This window comes from Lepidothrix coronata, unplaced genomic scaffold (genome assembly GCF_001604755.1).
Source record: "Lepidothrix coronata isolate B3197 unplaced genomic scaffold, Lepidothrix_coronata-1.0 Scaffold105, whole genome shotgun sequence".
NCBI lineage: Eukaryota > Metazoa > Chordata > Aves > Passeriformes > Pipridae > Lepidothrix > Lepidothrix coronata.
In genome coordinates this window covers 3,008,338-3,024,821 of record NW_016690285.1, presented here as the reverse complement: position 1 = coordinate 3,024,821, position 16,484 = coordinate 3,008,338, and the positions used below count along the sequence as shown (strand labels likewise).

Here is a 16,484-nt window from a genome sequence, read left to right as displayed (position 1 = left end):
GACAGCAGAGGAAGCAGACACATTAGTATTAAGCTGCACAATAGATATTCTGCCTTAACGAGCAGCTGATCTCTATTTTCTTCCCTGCAGGACAAGATCAGAGAGCTTACGGCTCCACCAAAACAACTTTTTTTTTAAACAAGGCACTTTTCAAATTAAAGGTAAACACAAAACCAAATGCAGTGAGGATCGTGGGCTGTTCCAGCAACTGCTTCTAGTGTTACACTATGCCTTCAAGTCAGAAGTCAGTTTTCTAACACTGGTGCTTCCTATACACAAATATATTGTTAAAAAATAAGACCTTACACATTTGTTAGGCCATATGCTGTTTTGGGTTTTTTCCATGGTCACAGCTTTGTGAAAAATAAACTCTCCAACTTTGACTTCAAGTCTTGGGAGCTGAAAGCAAACCAAAAGACATGAACTAACCTGGTTTTCTCCAACCTTACCCACACATAAAACCCAAAGCTGATCTTTCTCTGTTTTTCTGGAAAACATAAAGATCTAGCTTCTGATAAAGCATGAAATACCACTTTTTAGTCAAAACAGCATCTCTACAGGTAAAATTTAATTTTAAAACCATAAATTTCAATTTACAGATGTTTATGAATGTCATTACAAATAACCAACAGATCGGGCTGATGTTCTTACACACACAACGGTTTTAATGATTTGCTGAATAATCTTTCGTCTTCAAAGAAAAGTTTAATCTTGACGAGAGTAACAAGTTCAGCTAAAGAAAAACAGAACACTTCTACTAAGACTGCTTAGCTGCCTGCAGATGTATACACCAAGATCACAAAGTTGCCATGGCATCAACTTCAGGACTGTGGTTAGACACACAAAATGTCTTTTTCCTACAGACCATTATGGAAAGCTGAGTGACTTTGGCCATGAACCAAATATGTTTTGGCTCTAAAGTGGACATAATTCATCCCCATTTGGGCATTCCAATGGTTAGCTCCACTGAGAAAGCAAGGCAACCAGCACTTTGAGCATCCATGTGAATGAAGCTCTAAATACACCGCTCTAGCAGTGGCAAAGAGAAACTCCATTTGTGCTTACCTTGCTCCCTATCATTACATAATAATATAATACTATTTTCTCCAGCACTTAACCAACAGATTAGAACAAATGGGAAAGGTTCATTTTTGGCTACTGTATGTCAAACTACAGTGTGAGGAAATTTTCTAGGATCTAAGGTAGCACATTTATTTCTCTTATTCCCTGATATTTTCAATTGTATAAGCATAAGGCTATTTTTAAACAACAGCTATCAAAAATACAAGCTAAAATAAGACTTCTGCAGGTACTGAAAAACTCTGAAGTAGCCTGGATAAGTAAAACACTTAACATAGTCTGAACCAGTGAACCTCTTGCAAACTGTTTTTCCACACAGCAGGCACAGAGGCCCAAAGCAAACCTCCCACATCCCCAGCTGTTGGCTTCCTCAGAAAGCACCACGTGAGGCAGAGCAGGGAGTGCTGCTGCCACCCTGCCCAGGCAGGGGTACGGCCAGAGAGCTGGGGCAGGGGGCCTGTCACTGTCACAGAGCACTGTCACACCCCTTCTTCCCCCGAGGCTCATCCTCGCATTAGGAGGTCTCCAGTCACATTCTACTTCTGAAAACAGTAATTTAGGACCCAGTTCACTATCCAACAAACACACGTCATGAGGCTAGGGCAAACAAGTACTTGAGAAATCAGAAAGCTTTAGAAAGTATGCTATAAAATACTTCATTACTACACATTATCAGTAACTCACATATTAAAAACAAATCAAGTTATCATTTTATTCCTGAGATCACAGCAGGAACACTGACGACCTCGAGGGCAGGACCTTGTGTTTCAGCCGCCGAAACCGGCCCGTCCCCACAGACCCGCTCATGTCCCGGTGCCCCGAACCCCCAGGCCCTGCCCGCGGCGTGCGCCCTGCTCTCAGCGGGCTCCTCCTCACCTTCTACCATCAATCACAACCACCGGTCACCAAGGAACCAAGTTTTCCCGAAAGCAGCATTCTTCTTCTTTTCCCTCGAATCTCTACCACCGAAAGCACGAAGCCCGCCCCGGTCCCAGGACCGCGCCGGGCGGGCCGGGGAGGCGGAAATCGCGGCCGTGCCGACCACGGGCCCCGCCCCGGCCCCCGCCCGCACACGCTCCCCCGGCACCAAGTTTCACCGCCGGCCCCGCGCCCGCCGGCCAGGCCGGAGGCAGGGAGGGAGGGAGGGAGGGAGAGGGCAGGGAGGTCTCACCAGCGGCGGGCCCGGCCCCTCGCCCCGGGCTCCGCGGCGCGGCCCAGCCCGGGCTGCTCGGGCTCCTCCGGGCTGGGCAGGCGCGGCGGCGGGATGAGCTCACGGGAGGGGCGGCGGCAGCGCCCGCCCCCGGCGGGACGGGCCGGGGCGGAGCGGGAGCGCTGAGGGAGGGGACGGCACAGCAGGGCAGGGCAGGGCAGGGCAGGGCAGGGCAGTGCCCGCCCGGCCCCAGAGCCGCGCTGAGGGGCAGCTCCGCAAACACCGACCCCAGAGCCCCGCAGAGCCGGCCAGGCCCGCGGGCCGTGTGTGCTCGGATACCCCACACCGTGAGCTCTGCCCGGCTGCGCTGCCCGGACACCCCACACACCCCACACCGTGAGCTCTGCCCGGCTGCGCTGCCCGGACACCCCACACACCCCACACACCCCACACCGTGAGCTCTGCCCGGCTGTGCTGCCCGGACACCCCACACACCCCACACACCCCACACCGTGAGCTCTGCCCGGCTGTGCTGCCTGGACACCCCACACATGTGTTGAGGTGGCGTTACCTCTGAATACAGCAGTGAACACGGTTCCAGTCTATCCATCCATATTTTCCAAGATAGCGAAAAACAAGAGGGTGCAGAAGAGAAGCACAAAACTGATCTGAAGGCTGAAGGTGATGCCAGGCAGCAAGAGTGTTAAAATATTTAGTTCCTCAAAGAGACAGTACAGAAGGCGGCTTATGAGAAAAAGAACAAGGTACTGGTATTTTACTGTAGGGCACCCACGGTAACCACAAAGAGCTGTAGAGATGTAGCCATCAAAGAGCATTACCTGTGACTGGGGATGTCACATGCAGATAACCATATCACATCAGTGGAGTTGGCATTAAAGAGCCAGGTGTTTTTAAGTATTAACACACAGGTTTAGCAGTGGTGGTTTCCATAGCATCGTTATGAGCACAACAGTCAATAATATCAGCACACTCATCTGATGTGTTTGTCTCTCTCACCTCGTGTCAGATACTACAGCTCTTCCCTACACAGAGGCCAAAGCCCTCAGCTTCACTACATGCAATCTCTACAATATAATTTCACATGATTAAATACAAAAATAAATCCTCCCTACACCCAAAAAGGAAATGTAGAGACAATCCAAAATACATTTATAAATAACAGTAAGGGTTTGCCATGCAAACTGATTTTCATATGCAATTCCTAATGAAAAACTAAATCTGAATTTAACTGCAAAATAATTATTACAGTGCCAGAGTATTCTAGAACATTTTCTACCCTATGGGAGCATTTCACAGAGTGTCTTTCAGTGTGTCTATAAGGGGCACGAAAGAGAATCCATGTGTATGTTCAGAAAAAAGTGGCAGGCTGACACACAAGCAGCACAGTCTCTGGAGAACATTGGCCATGACTGCCTTGTTTGGTGTCAGAGCAGAAGAACTGGAGACAAAGCTCTCAGGGTGACAACAGCTGGGCCATTAGTGATCTTACATTTCTTTCACTGCCCCTTTCAGCAGCTCTGCAGCTGAAGGCTGGTCCCAAAACAAGGGGACAGTGCTGTGTGCGCCTCAGCCAGCAGCACACAGTGTCTTTCCTCCAACAGACAACCCTCTTAATCACATTCCCTTCCCTCCATTTTGCCAGTGTGCTGAGGCCTGTGTCTGGAAAGAAAGGAATTTTCTCTCTCCCAGAGGAAATGTCTTAGTTCTGGCAGCCTTTTATGATTTTGTGTGTCTCTGAAATCCGAGACAAGAAACTGAGATATGATTTCTATTGTGGGATCTATTCCTCAGGTCCAGTGCTGGCTCTCTCTTCCTCTAGATGTGAACCCAGAAGTTTTGAAATAGTATTTATAGTCAATTGGATTTAGGTCCTGCTGTTTCACAGGAAAGCTGAGAATCAAAGTATTTTTAACTAGGGCTTGATTTTAGTGCTTCTCTATTTCTCTTAATAGAGCAATGCTTTTGATACCAGCAAATAAAGGCTTTTGCTCTCATCGGTAGCTTCCTTTTGGGAAGAAGGTAAGGCCACAGCTGTTGTTCTACTTTTTCTGCCCTCTGCTCCCTTCCACTCATTTGTTCACATGATTTATCCATTCCTAGCCACTGAAATTCTTCAGTTCCTCCTTCTTTCTTCTCACAAAGGTTATGGCTGTGCTCAGCCACACACTTATCATGCAAGCTTCTAGTAGCCTTTTTTTTTTTTTAAATAGGAATCAGACCACACAAATATAATGGCAGCAGTGTTCACTGTAATGCTGGGGGATGGAGAAATTAGAAATCAGACTGCTCCCTTTTTCGGCTCAGCTTCAGTGTTGTTTATGTTAGTTCAGGTTTCTCATGTTAGCCTACTATTCCAATTCTTGGGTTTGGAGGGCTCCTTCAAAGAAGGTAATTTTGTAAATTTTAGAGGCTTCCTTTCAATGCAGCTGTTTTTATCCTATCAGACTCATTCTCATGCAACATGAGAATTTTCTAGCAAATTATTAATTTACTGGTTTTTAAGGTAGTAGAATCAACACCACCTTATATTCAAGAGCTTTGTGACTGTCAGATTTGCAGTGTCTAAGAAAGTCTAAGTTCTGACACAGGTTTTTGGTCTGTTAAACTACATTCATAATGTCTCTCCAGGCTGCAGTTCCCTGACACCTCAGCCTGTGATACCCCCCAGCAGGTGTGCACACAGGGATTCAGCTCAGCCTGTTTCCTCTATGGAGCTGGTCACAGCTCTACAGGGCAAAACAAGAGTGAAGCTGAAGACTTTCAATCACCACCTACATCACAGTACTTTAGGATCACTCCATGCACCAGCTGAGGTCTGGCAGTTGCTGTTCACAGCTGATTGTGTGCAAAGCCTCAGTCATTGCAGCGATGCCACATAAGAACTCCGTGTGCTTGCAATGCTGTGTCTCACCATACTTGTCTGTAAACAGCTCCCACAGGTATAGATGCTACTTTGTAGAAGTGTTAATAGGATAAATAGTAAAAAATAATAATCAGTGACATCGACTAGACTATTCCAAATGCCACTACATTACAGTTACTTCCATTAATTTGTGCTTCCCCGTGCTCTTTTCTGTCTACTGTTTTCCTGCTCCATTTCAGTTGTTCTTCCTGATACTCTGCTTCCATGCTGCCTACCTATTCCCAACTCCTTCCATTACGTACTTTTAAAAAAAGTGGCCTGAAAGGGTCCTGGATGTCAGGTCAGTCTTGCACCAGCAGCTCAGAGGCCCCAACATTCGCAGAGGCTCCTTCCCTGTGTGCTGCTGGGGGACACTCCTGGGAGGCACAGGGAGGCAGGATGGCAAATGAGTCCAGCCACCATAGGAACTGCTGTTATAAAGAGAAGGGGAGAGGGACTCATTCTGCAAACATATACTTACACCTGAATGATTTTCTGTTCAAGTATTACTTTTCAGCCAGAATCCACACAGCTTCATCACACAAAATCAGATGCTGCTTACAAAACAAAGGAAAAGGGAAGCAGAACGTCCTACCTCATGAGAGAACCTGGACTGACAATGAACACAGAAGGCTAAAGCAATTTTAAGGCAGAGGTAAAGTATTGCAAGAGTAGATCTAAGTTGCCCAGCAAGTTTTCTATTTCATCAGCAGATAAACATTACTTCCTTGTTTGACTTTTGCATTATTTTTTGGAGGCCGTGTGGGAAATTGTGTCTTTTCTGTTGCTCCAGTCCATCAGAGAAAGAGATGGGGAATAAACTGTCTGGGATAGACAAGAAATGTTATTCAGTCTGTGCAGGTGTAATGATGTGCAGGCACTGCTCAAGAGACAGCCAACTGCATCCTACAGCAGGAGGAACAAACCTGGGACACATCCCTTCAAATGTGGAGTCATGCCAGTAGTCTACACTCGCAGGACCTCACAGGAACGGAGTGAGAGGAAGCTGTAGGAGAAGCTGAATAGTGTATTGCACCTCCCAGTAATGTTGGTAGGTAATTTAGATTCTACATGACACCAAAAGCAGCTCTTGTACTTTCAGAACAAGCAGAATTTGGATTTCAGCCTTGCTTCTACAGGTAATCTGCAGCATGGGCACATCTCTGAACTCCTAAGGAGACAGTGACATTTGAAATATTGATAAGGACTACTGATCAGAAAATTTCTATTCATCCTACATCCTGTTTCACTTTCAGCCACAGGGAATCTTTTAAGGAACGTAACAGACAGTACATAAAAAGTTACTCTTGGTTACAGGACACAACAACAAGTAACACAATTTAGTGAAAAATGTAGGGTGGAAATTTTCATGCACTTCATGTAGCTCCTGCTTGAAATCCAAGAAACCACAGGACAACCAGCAGATCAAAATACACCTCCTTGGCAGAAAACAGCTGTTATTTCTGAGGGCAGCTCAGCTGGCAGAGCTGGAATGAGCTGTAGGCATACAGCAACCTCTTGTGGCAAATCCAGCACACACAGAGTAATGAACAACCTCTGAAACTGCTTAAGCTACTCTTGATACAAGTCAAACCTCTATAAAATTGCATTAGCAAATGACTGGGGAGTTGGAGTCTGTTACTTGGAGACTCAGCAATACTCAGACTTCAGAGCTGTAATAGTCCTTCTGTTTGATTCAAGATGAATTAAACATCGGTAGCCTGTTATAAATGAAGTGCCAGACTGAAACTTCTGTTAATAAAATTCTCTAGAAGCTTTTCATTAAAGTAAAGCAAGCGTGGCATAACGGCCAGAAGTAGAATCTGTGGCCAGGTATGACCAGAAGAATAAACATGCTGTTATGTCGAATCATTGTTCTCTGCACGGTTTTGCTGAATAAAACTATGACTGGTTTCAGCAGGGACATCAAAGTGCCTTTAATGTTTGCAGGAGCTGAGCAAGACTGAGAACAGTTAAGAGTACAGGCCTGGCTCAATAGCGTGTTCTGCAGAGTGCTGGCAGAGCAGCAGCCCTTCAGCTGACAGGGGGAAGGACAAGAAAGTGTCAGACAGTGCTATAGGCCTGAAGGGGAAAAAAAAGGCATCCCAGTATGTGCACAGAATCCAGGACACCTACCTCTTCAAAAGGATGTAACTCACTAGTTGTGCAGAAGCATGAAGTGTACCTTCCTCCAACCACCTGAGCAGCTGCAAATGCCTGTCCCACGCAGGCTGAGGAGGGGAGAGCAGTGAGAAGGTGCTGGAAGGGAACAGGAAGAATGGCAGTATGTGGGAAAAGGGTCATCAACAACAGTGAGGCTTTCCAAACAAAGAGGTGCTTTCCTGGGAACCTGGTGTGGGAGCTGTGCACCACAGAAACAATTACAATATGAGTATTGTAGATGACACTTATTAGACCAATGAACTATTTTATTTTTTTTACACTGTAGAAATATACTCCTCCACTGCTGGACCTAAGGGTGAGCTCAAGAAATGACTGAGCTTATGTATGCACCACTCACCAGAACTCTGGGGGCTTGTATGCCAGGCAGGATTTACTGTGCTTGAAATGATTTGCAAATCTGTGCATACCACTTAGAGAGGAACAGGCTGAACAAGTACATCCTGAAAAGGATAGAGGCTTTAAACAGCAGCTAATATTTGTTTATTAAAATTAAGTCTTGTGCTATAGCTCTCTTTTGTATTGCAACTCCCCAGACTTGCCATGTGTAATTTCTTTGCCATTTCATCTGCTGCAGCTTCACACAGGAGTCAGAAATCACATCCTCTCAGTTCTGGCCTCAGTCTGTGCACTGAGCAGCTCCTGCCAGACCAGTGACAAGGTGCACACTCCCAAATTCCCAAGCAGCTCCGTCAAGCACCTCCTAACCTGGGAGTGGCAAGTGCTTAAGGGCAGAGACTCTTCCTTGCCCTGGAGGAAACTCCTCCCAGCAGAGAAGTCCAACAGGACATCTGTGTCTCAGGTCATCAAACAGCACATGTGACATTACCAACCTGACCAAGACACTGAACCAACCAACATGCACTGAATGTGTTTCCACTGCTTTCCTTGTCACTTGGCTTCAGTCACTCCCATCTCTGTGTTTTGAGGGCTACACACAAAAACAACTGCATATTAACCAACACCGTGCCCTCCAACATGGTGACATGAAGATTAGCAGCAGAAATACTTCCTGAAAGCATGTCCTTCTCGTGTAATGCCTCCATCGTTGGGAACAGTCCTTGAGAAGCCTGAAACAGGCTTCCTGCAGGGGCTTGATTCTTCTGGCAAACCTACTGTTTCTGTTCCTTATGTTCTGAACTTAGTGGCAATTCATATTTAAATAATGAAAGAAAAGTATTAAGCTTGAACTAAATAAAACAAACTCCTTACAACAGAAAGCACAACAGACTCATCGCAGTATCATCAATGATGGGGCAAACACAAACTGAAATGACACAGAATGGAAGGCACAAACAGGATGAAAAATGAAGTTGTCTACTATTTAGAAGTTCAAAATACAGTTTTCGTTTCTTGCTTAGCTCTTGTTATTAAGCATACTACCATAGGCAGGATACCTTAATAAAGAGGTAAATAAGTCAGAGAAAATAATGCATCTGACAGTGCACCTGTCAAAATGCAACAGGTGAAGAAAAGAGTGCCTTTGTTGAAAAGTGCTCTTAATTACATGAAGTTCTTAATTATAAAATATATTTAAGAAGGTTCCTAATTATAAAATATATTTAAGCAGAACAGTTTAGTTTGTTGTCTATACAAATCTCTCAGAATCCCTCCAAAGACCAGTAAGTGCTACTGACACAAAAAGCAAGTATGAAACTTCTTGTAATGCCCCCACAGGGGACAACACCACCTGACAGAGCAGGACATAGAACAGGTCACTTGCCAGGATTTCCTGCTCCACAAGATCCCTCCTACAGCAGAAGAGGAGCTTGCACTTCTTTATATTTAGTAAACCCACGGTACTGAGTTTATCAAAACTAGACTCCCAAATTCTTGTTAGGGCCTCTTTTTACCCCTGAAAGGTTTCCCCAGGCAGTACCTGGAAGATCCTTTCCATCAAAGCTGCTCTGTGCCAGGCCGTTGGGCACTCCCACACCTCCCTGCAGCAGCAGTGCCAGGACCTTTTAGCAGAGCTGTCCCATCCACAGCAATGACTGTACAGCTGCCTGATTTATGCCACAAAGGGCTCCCTTCTACACCAAGCACGTCATCCCTCCCTGAAGGTACTGCTTTGAACAGCTAAATAACATTCAGCTTCATGGAAAGTAATGGTCATAGAGGCCCCGAGAATCAGATCCCACAACTTTGCACTGGCTATTGGTTTTCTTCAGAAACAACAAGGACAAAGATTAGAATTCTGAAGATTTTACTAATATTCTTTCTGTAGGAAGCATGTATCAGCCATTGGTATGTTAGATGCACTGTGCTATCTTTGGCCTTGAAAGCATGAATAATCATTTGACACATGGACAGCTTTAACGCAAGCCCTGTTTGATCACTGACATTCCTATTGATATTCCCTGCCACAGAGCCAGCCTGGGGAGTGGAAGTGTGCTACACAGGATACAAAAACACAACTAGCTGCTTGCCAAACCCCACACCTAACTTCAATATCCATAAACTATGTTGCTGCTGTTGTCCAGGATAACAGCAACAGCCATGTGGAAAGGACACTATGAAAAGATGATCCACTGACAAATGACATTTTTTGAGTATCACTTTTCACATGAAGTGTGAATTTTAGGGTACAGTTTAGCTACTCTGGTTATGCATGGAGCTGAAGTGTACTCAGAACATGAGGGGGGGGTGGGACAGAAATAGTTGGGTTCTTCTCCTGAGGGGAATGACCCAAGAAAAAATTCAGACAGGCTCCAGAATGATCAGTGGATCTACACATGGGAAAGCCACACAGACTACTATGTCTAACAGAACAACAGAACCAAGAGAAAAAGATTTTCTGCTGCCAAAAGGTGGGACTGTTGGTACAATTCTACCCTGGTTAAACCTGTTTTTGTGGTATGCCTTTGGGACCACCATAATGGGGGACTAACATTTAAATTCAAAATAGATATTACTGAAACCAAAACAACCAGATTTGCCCCAATCAAAGAGGAAGAGAAAATTTTGTATCCTCAAATTTTTGAAATTGGACTGTATGTGATCAAAAATGCAGATCAGCAACAACTGTTGTTTAATCCATCTTGGTTTCTTAAACGGGTGGAGTTAGTAATGCAGATTAATACTTCTGCACTAAGCCCATGTGCTCACCATTCCCAGGTGCTCCCTGTGCAGGATGGTTAGCTTGGCTACGTGGGCAAACCCTCACTCCTCCGAGAGGAACAAGAGACGCAACTTGTTTTTTTCAGAATACTAGTAAGTTTTGTCTGAACTGTAGCACTGTATATTCACACTTAGGAAATCATGAAGCAGTTGACTTACCTTATCATCCCTGTGATTCATTTCAGGAGACACCTGATGGCTGCAAAGGGAGACTTACAATATGTATAAGAATCGTAAGTCTAAAAGTAGAAAATTAATAAATAGCAGGAGCAAGGTTCCAAATAACAAGATAAAGAACAAAGCAATTAAGCAATGGAAGCAACAGCCACAGGAATGTAGAAAACACAAAACTGATAGCCTAGGTCCTTGAAAGGGGGAAAACAAGATAACACTCTTCTTATCCTGGACATTATATATCCAAGTGTGACTGGTTCTGTGGTGAGAACTTGCCCCAGCCATTGACTTTGTTAAGTCATCACCATAGTAAAAGCCACACCCCTAGGTCAGCCCCCCTGCCCACCCAGCATGTGCCACCACTTCTTGGGACACTACCCCTTGAAACTGAAATGGAGAAAGGGGACGCCAACAGCAACTTAAAGCATGGAGTGAAGATCTGCTGTTGGCCTGAGAGTGTAACCATGGGTGTGCCTGGCTGGGTGTGCCTCTGTGCCAGCTCTGAGGACTCAGCACACAGCAGGACAGTATCACCCTGTGGCCAGAGCAGGGCTCTCTCTATCATCCCTGCTGCCAGTGTGAGCAGGACATGGCTGGGGGGAACTGTCTGCACTGGGATTTACACTTGCTTTTCCCTGTTATTAAGCCTGACCCCCCAGGGCCCCACTGCTACCAGTCCATGCTCAGACTCATCCCCCATTCTACCAACCCTAACTACACACTCAAATCATGGCCTTCTCTGCACCTTGGCTCCTCCTTGGTACCTGCCCTCCTATCCAAAGGGTTCAGCTCCAAGTCAGGTACTTCCTTCACTCATCTGCCCCAGCCCCAAACAGGTTCAAACAGACTGTTCCCACTCAGTTCTTCCTGCTTGCTGGATCCCTGAAGAGGAGCTGGATTTCCCTACAGAAAGGAATGCAAGCAAGAAATATTTCTTCCCACTGCATGGAAATCTTTCCTAGGACTTTCTGAATTACTTATCATCCAGTAAAAGCCTAAGGCATGCATTCAGCACACCCTGTGCCTTTCAGTCATGACCTGCTTTGGTAGTATCATGTTCACTTCAGCTTTGCTATCATTAAATTCAAAAAAAAAACCCAAACAAAAAACAACAGGGCTGATAAGTTTCCATTCCTTCAGTCAAAACTCAGTAAGTGAAGCTGTTAAGACTTTTTGGCATTGAGCAATTTCTACACACTAGAAACACCAGGTTAGACAGAAGCCATGATATTGCAATAAATCCTGAGTACATTTAGTAACTCTTCTAATGTTTTATTGTCAGTGACAGAAACATAGCAAGATACAAGGCATACAGCTTTTGAGCATTTCACCACAGTGTACTAAGTGCTATATAAAACAGGAACTCACTTTTAAGTAAACGAATATTTTAACGAATATCTTAACACTTCCGTGGCTGTTGAATAATGTAAATTCTTTTAGGCAGTATGAACTTCTCCAAGGTAGGCTGTGGCTTTTGGAGAGCCACTTGTAATGCTGCTGCATGAATTTTGTGGCTCATCTGTAACATTAAACAAGGGAGAAAAAGGTTGTGATAGAACAGTTTTTCAATTATTCTCTTCCTAAACTTCATCATGTAGTTCAAAAACAGCAGTAAAACTTAAATCCACAAAATTTCAAGTGATCAATACATAAAACTCATGGTGATTCAGTACATTTAGTTATATTTCTGTTTTCAAAGTGATATTAGTCTGACTATCTTCAGTAAACTTTTATTTTTTTTCCCTTTCTTAGAAGTTCATAAAATCAGCTGCCAAGATAAGGAAAGCACAGCAAATAATCGATATTTCAGAGTTAACAGTGAGTTGATTCAAATTCTCATTTTCCCAGATTCAAAATCATCATCATTGCAGTATCTAATTATCACTTTCTAAACTACTGAGGAAGCTTCAGGTATGAGATTCTGGAAACCAGCAGGAGAAGGAAATGGTAGGCCAGAACAGAGGAGGTGGGGACAAGGGGGAAAGAAACAGATCAGCTGAATCTGTTCTTCTTAAATAAGTCTGAGCCAAAAATCAAGATCTACAGACTAAAGCTATAAACACATCTGTTGATGAAAGGCTCGTGTTGAAATGATGCAACTCATGTTTTACTGAGCTCAAGGGATGAGAAACTCTTGGATACTTCAGAATCTGAAGGCTGCAAGTGTATAACAAGGAGATGGTGACTGCCAGCTGTTCAGATTGCCACACGAATCAGAGAGCAGCCTGTGAAATGGGCTCTGGCAAAGCGCGGGTGTACGTCTGCACCACCAGCAGAAAGAGGGCAGCTCCTTTTCACACATGGGGCACCCCAGCCACACAACCACGACAGAAACAGATTATTTCAACAACATTTAGTGGCAGGTGACAAACCTGCAACTGCCAGATCACAGCAGCTTAAGGATAATTCACTTTTTGTAAAGTTTAGCTTTACAGAGAACCCCTGACTTGTTCTTCCAGGCTTACTTACTTTGCTCAGTGCTTCTGTTACCAAGACACCCATGTTCTGAGGTTTTGAAAAACTGACAATAGCACTGTAAAGCAGAAGAAAAAAGTATTTAGCATTTCCATCTCACAGAAACACTTTGTCACTTCGATATTCAGACCCAATACAAAATATTTTGCAACAGAAATTTAGGTCTTGGAGCTAAATCCTTTAATCACATTAAAGATGATATAATATCAAAAAAAGGCATGCTTTTCAGAATTGAACACCACAAAATCTGTGTTACAGGCTGTTTTATTCAAAAATCTGTCCATGAAATATCACCAAATATCTCAAAAAGGATTTTTTTTTTTGTATTCTGTGGAGTAGCTTCACAAAAGCTGAGCACTAATATCCTGAACTACAAAATCCAAGTTTGTAATTTTCTTGATTCCAACCCAGACCCATGAAAAAAATTCACCTGCTGCTTTTAGGGAGTGTTTACTTTCACAGCAGCTATTTGTCAAGCAAGAACTTTTTTTCACAAGATTATCCCATTAATTTCTCCATATTCTAATGAAGACCACCATGTTACCAGTATTCCACAAATAAACAATCTGTGGATATGAAATAATTTAGCTGAACAACAGAAAGCACTTTGGATTGGACATTCTTCTGATGATATCATTATATCCACTGACACCTCTGTAGCTTAAAATGGAGTAGAGAAAAATCATTATGAAAACCAGATACTGTAAATGTGACTCTTGAAAAAGCAGAGACTGCCTTAGTTAGGTTAATGGTTCTGTGGATCAGGCAAGACATTCCCTACTGACGTTGCAATTCAGCAATCAACAGTTTACTACACTGACAAATACAAGTTATTCGAGATCTGCTTATGCCATCAGGTAACTACAACTACAAAAAAGACAGCAGCAAAATTACACCCAGACAACTGGCAGTAAGTGAAAATAAAAAGCTGCTAATTCCAAAAAAAACCCACAATCAGTCAAAACTTCAGGAACACCACAAGTCATTCAAATTATACCCTCATATCCCTATATTAGTCAACTTTTTGTTAAGTGACATTTAAGAAAAGTGCATATATTTTAGAAAAATGTTCAGTCTGTGTTTGAAAAAGGTGTAAGAAAAATACTTGTTTTAATGATGACATCAACCCATCACTGCTATTTTATTCAAAAGTAGAACCATGCCTTCATTTTTGGGGCAAAACAGCTTGATTAACCTTATGAAGCAGCAAACAGAGAAAGCCAGATTACATTTCAGATTGAAATATGGGCTACAGCCTATACAGGACATAACAGACTCTTTGTTAGGGGTGGGCAATGTAGGTTTAATTTCCTTCAGAATGTGGATAGCCTAAAATTCAATCTGATTTCACTGGGAACTGTTTGACCATTTCTTTATTAGGCATAGGTAGGCAACATTTGTTTTAATTTCTCTTCCATAACACGTGACAATAAAGATGAGACAGCCTTTGCCTTTCATTGCAAGGCACTGTCCTTGGGTTTTGAACTTGTTTTGTTGTTTTGTTTTGCCTTTTTTTTTTTAAGTTGATACTTAATTCAAAGTTGCCTTTTATCTATATTTTGCACAAGTTAATTTAAGAATTAAACTCCTCGAAACTAAGAGTTTTCTTTCTGTTCAAAGGCCATTACCTACGAACTTTAACTCTGGGGCAGAGGGGAGCAGGCTCTGCACTGCAGTACCTTGACTTTTCTTTTCCTGCAGGTTTAGTGTTTTTTTCAACAGGTCCGTTTTCTTGCTTTTTAGACACTCTCATACCTCCAGCTTTAACTGCAAGAAGAAAGTACAATTTAAGCAAAGATATCTACAAAATTACATAGAGAACAAAAGAATACTTTTATCCCAGACAACTGTTAGCCAGTAACTCCATGCTTCACTTGTACACGTGCACACATAGGAGGAGCCACAGAGATCCAGCAAAGGCTCCAGAGTTCTGTGTCATGGCAGACTTGAATCAACTTCCAGATACCATAACCAAGAAATCAGAGGGGTTTCAGTCACTGCTAACTATACTAAATCTTAACACCTCACTGTGTTACATGCATTCTTCCCCAGAAACTATTACATCTGAGATTTGTATTTTAAATATAAAAAGGAAAACCAAACCAATATCTAAACACTTTCAGGTTTTTGAACAATATCACTAACAGCAATAAAGATTTCATGATTAGTTCAAGGTATTCTAGAATAAGTAATGTAGATAAGAACCAGCTGCATACTACTTGTGTTCCAACATGTTTAATTATATTTTATTAAGATATCTGCCAATCACAAAATCAATTAGCACTAATTAAGCTACAGGCAACCTAACAATAACAATTTAAGTTCTGAGGCATGTGTGAAAATTCAATTCTGAACAAAGTTATCTAAAATATTCTCTTGAAAGAAACCCTTTCTCCCTCTTCAGGAGGATATTTTAAGTTCTGGGATGTACTACATAGCTGTTTTGTAATATGTTTTTCAAAGCAATGGAAAGCTATGTCAAAGTTTTAATACGGAGTTCAACTTTTAGATATTCATAAGTGCCCTGTTAGCCGTGTAATCTAACACTTAAGTGCCAAATCTTTATTAATTTCCATATTTAGAACATGTATTTTTAAAGTAAAAAAAGAAAGTTAAGAAGGAACATCCCCCTTTATGCACCCTACAAAAAAAACCCCAAACCCCAAATCAAAAAACAAAAACCCCACAACACAAAACCAAACCCAACCCACCCAGACTAAATAAAGCCCACTGAAAACTAAGGCAACTGAGCTCAGCTGAATCCCTGTCAGAATAAAGGTGCCCACTTGAGCCACCTTGCTCACTACATGCATGGTTCAAATCACTGATTCCTGCCACTCCACCCCTCTGCCAGAGCTGTCCCCACTGCAGTCACAGATACGCCTCACAAAGACTTACTTGCAGACTCGCAAGACTACAAGCTGCAGTTTACTGTGATGGAAACCCAGGAAGGCCGTACCTGCCCCAGGTCACTGACTGCCACACACAGAAATCCAGGAAAGGGAGGCTGAGAAAACTACTTATATCATAAATTCACGTAAAAGTATGCTTAAAACCCCCAAAGTGAACAAGAAGTACTTTCAAGAAAACAAAACACATCTTAGGGGTACAGTGAGACGCACAAGCCAGGCCTGTGCTCTTCAGACACTTCAGTGCTCCTAATACACCAGGGGAACCCCAGCTGGCTCAGTGCGTGTGGTGAGCGTCCCTCAGCTCTGAGGGCTGTCCCTGCAGCGCCTGTCCCTCAGCCCCACAGGTGAGCCTGCAGCAGCTCTGAGGGCTGTCCCTGCAGCGCCCGTCCCTCAGCCCCACAGGTGAGCCTGCAGCAGCTCCGCCGTGCCCAGGGCAGGCGGGACACAGCGCACGCACTCGTGTGCTCCA

The 16,484-nt window shown here is 43.5% G+C and overlaps 2 protein-coding genes and 1 long non-coding RNA gene across 6 annotated transcripts in view; 1 reads left to right on the top strand and 2 right to left on the bottom strand.

Annotated features, from left to right (window-relative positions):
- The window catches only part of TANC1 (tetratricopeptide repeat, ankyrin repeat and coiled-coil containing 1), a 65,141-nt gene extending 62,831 nt beyond the window's left edge, over window positions 1–2,310 (bottom strand). For 2 of the 3 annotated variants that reach the window (XM_017823738.1, XM_017823739.1), the window contains exon 1: window positions 1,957–2,105. In XM_017823738.1, the coding sequence (XP_017679227.1) occupies window positions 1,957–1,966 (10 nt within the window). In that variant the 5' untranslated portion in view covers window positions 1,967–2,105. Of the gene's footprint in view, window positions 1–1,956; window positions 2,106–2,251 lie in introns of those variants that run through there. The other variant, XM_017823740.1, reaches the window with a different exon arrangement.
- Window positions 2,311–2,549: 239 nt separating this feature from the next.
- On the top strand, window positions 2,550–8,722 carry LOC108501659. Its single transcript, XR_001876250.1, has 3 exons — window positions 2,550–2,994; window positions 5,658–6,204; window positions 6,293–8,722. It is a non-coding gene; the product is annotated as an uncharacterized LOC108501659 (long non-coding RNA).
- A 3,171-nt stretch (window positions 8,723–11,893) lies between these two features.
- DAPL1 (death associated protein like 1) overlaps window positions 11,894–16,484 on the bottom strand; it is a 10,040-nt gene continuing 5,449 nt past the window's right edge. For both annotated transcript variants that reach the window (XM_017823792.1, XM_017823793.1), the window contains 3 exons: window positions 14,783–14,870; window positions 13,098–13,161; window positions 11,894–12,147 (listed from right to left, as the gene is read on the bottom strand). In XM_017823792.1, coding sequence (XP_017679281.1) covers window positions 12,028–12,147; window positions 13,098–13,161; window positions 14,783–14,870 — 272 coding nt within the window. In that variant the 3' untranslated portion in view covers window positions 11,894–12,027. The remainder of the gene's footprint in view (window positions 12,148–13,097; window positions 13,162–14,782; window positions 14,871–16,484) is intronic.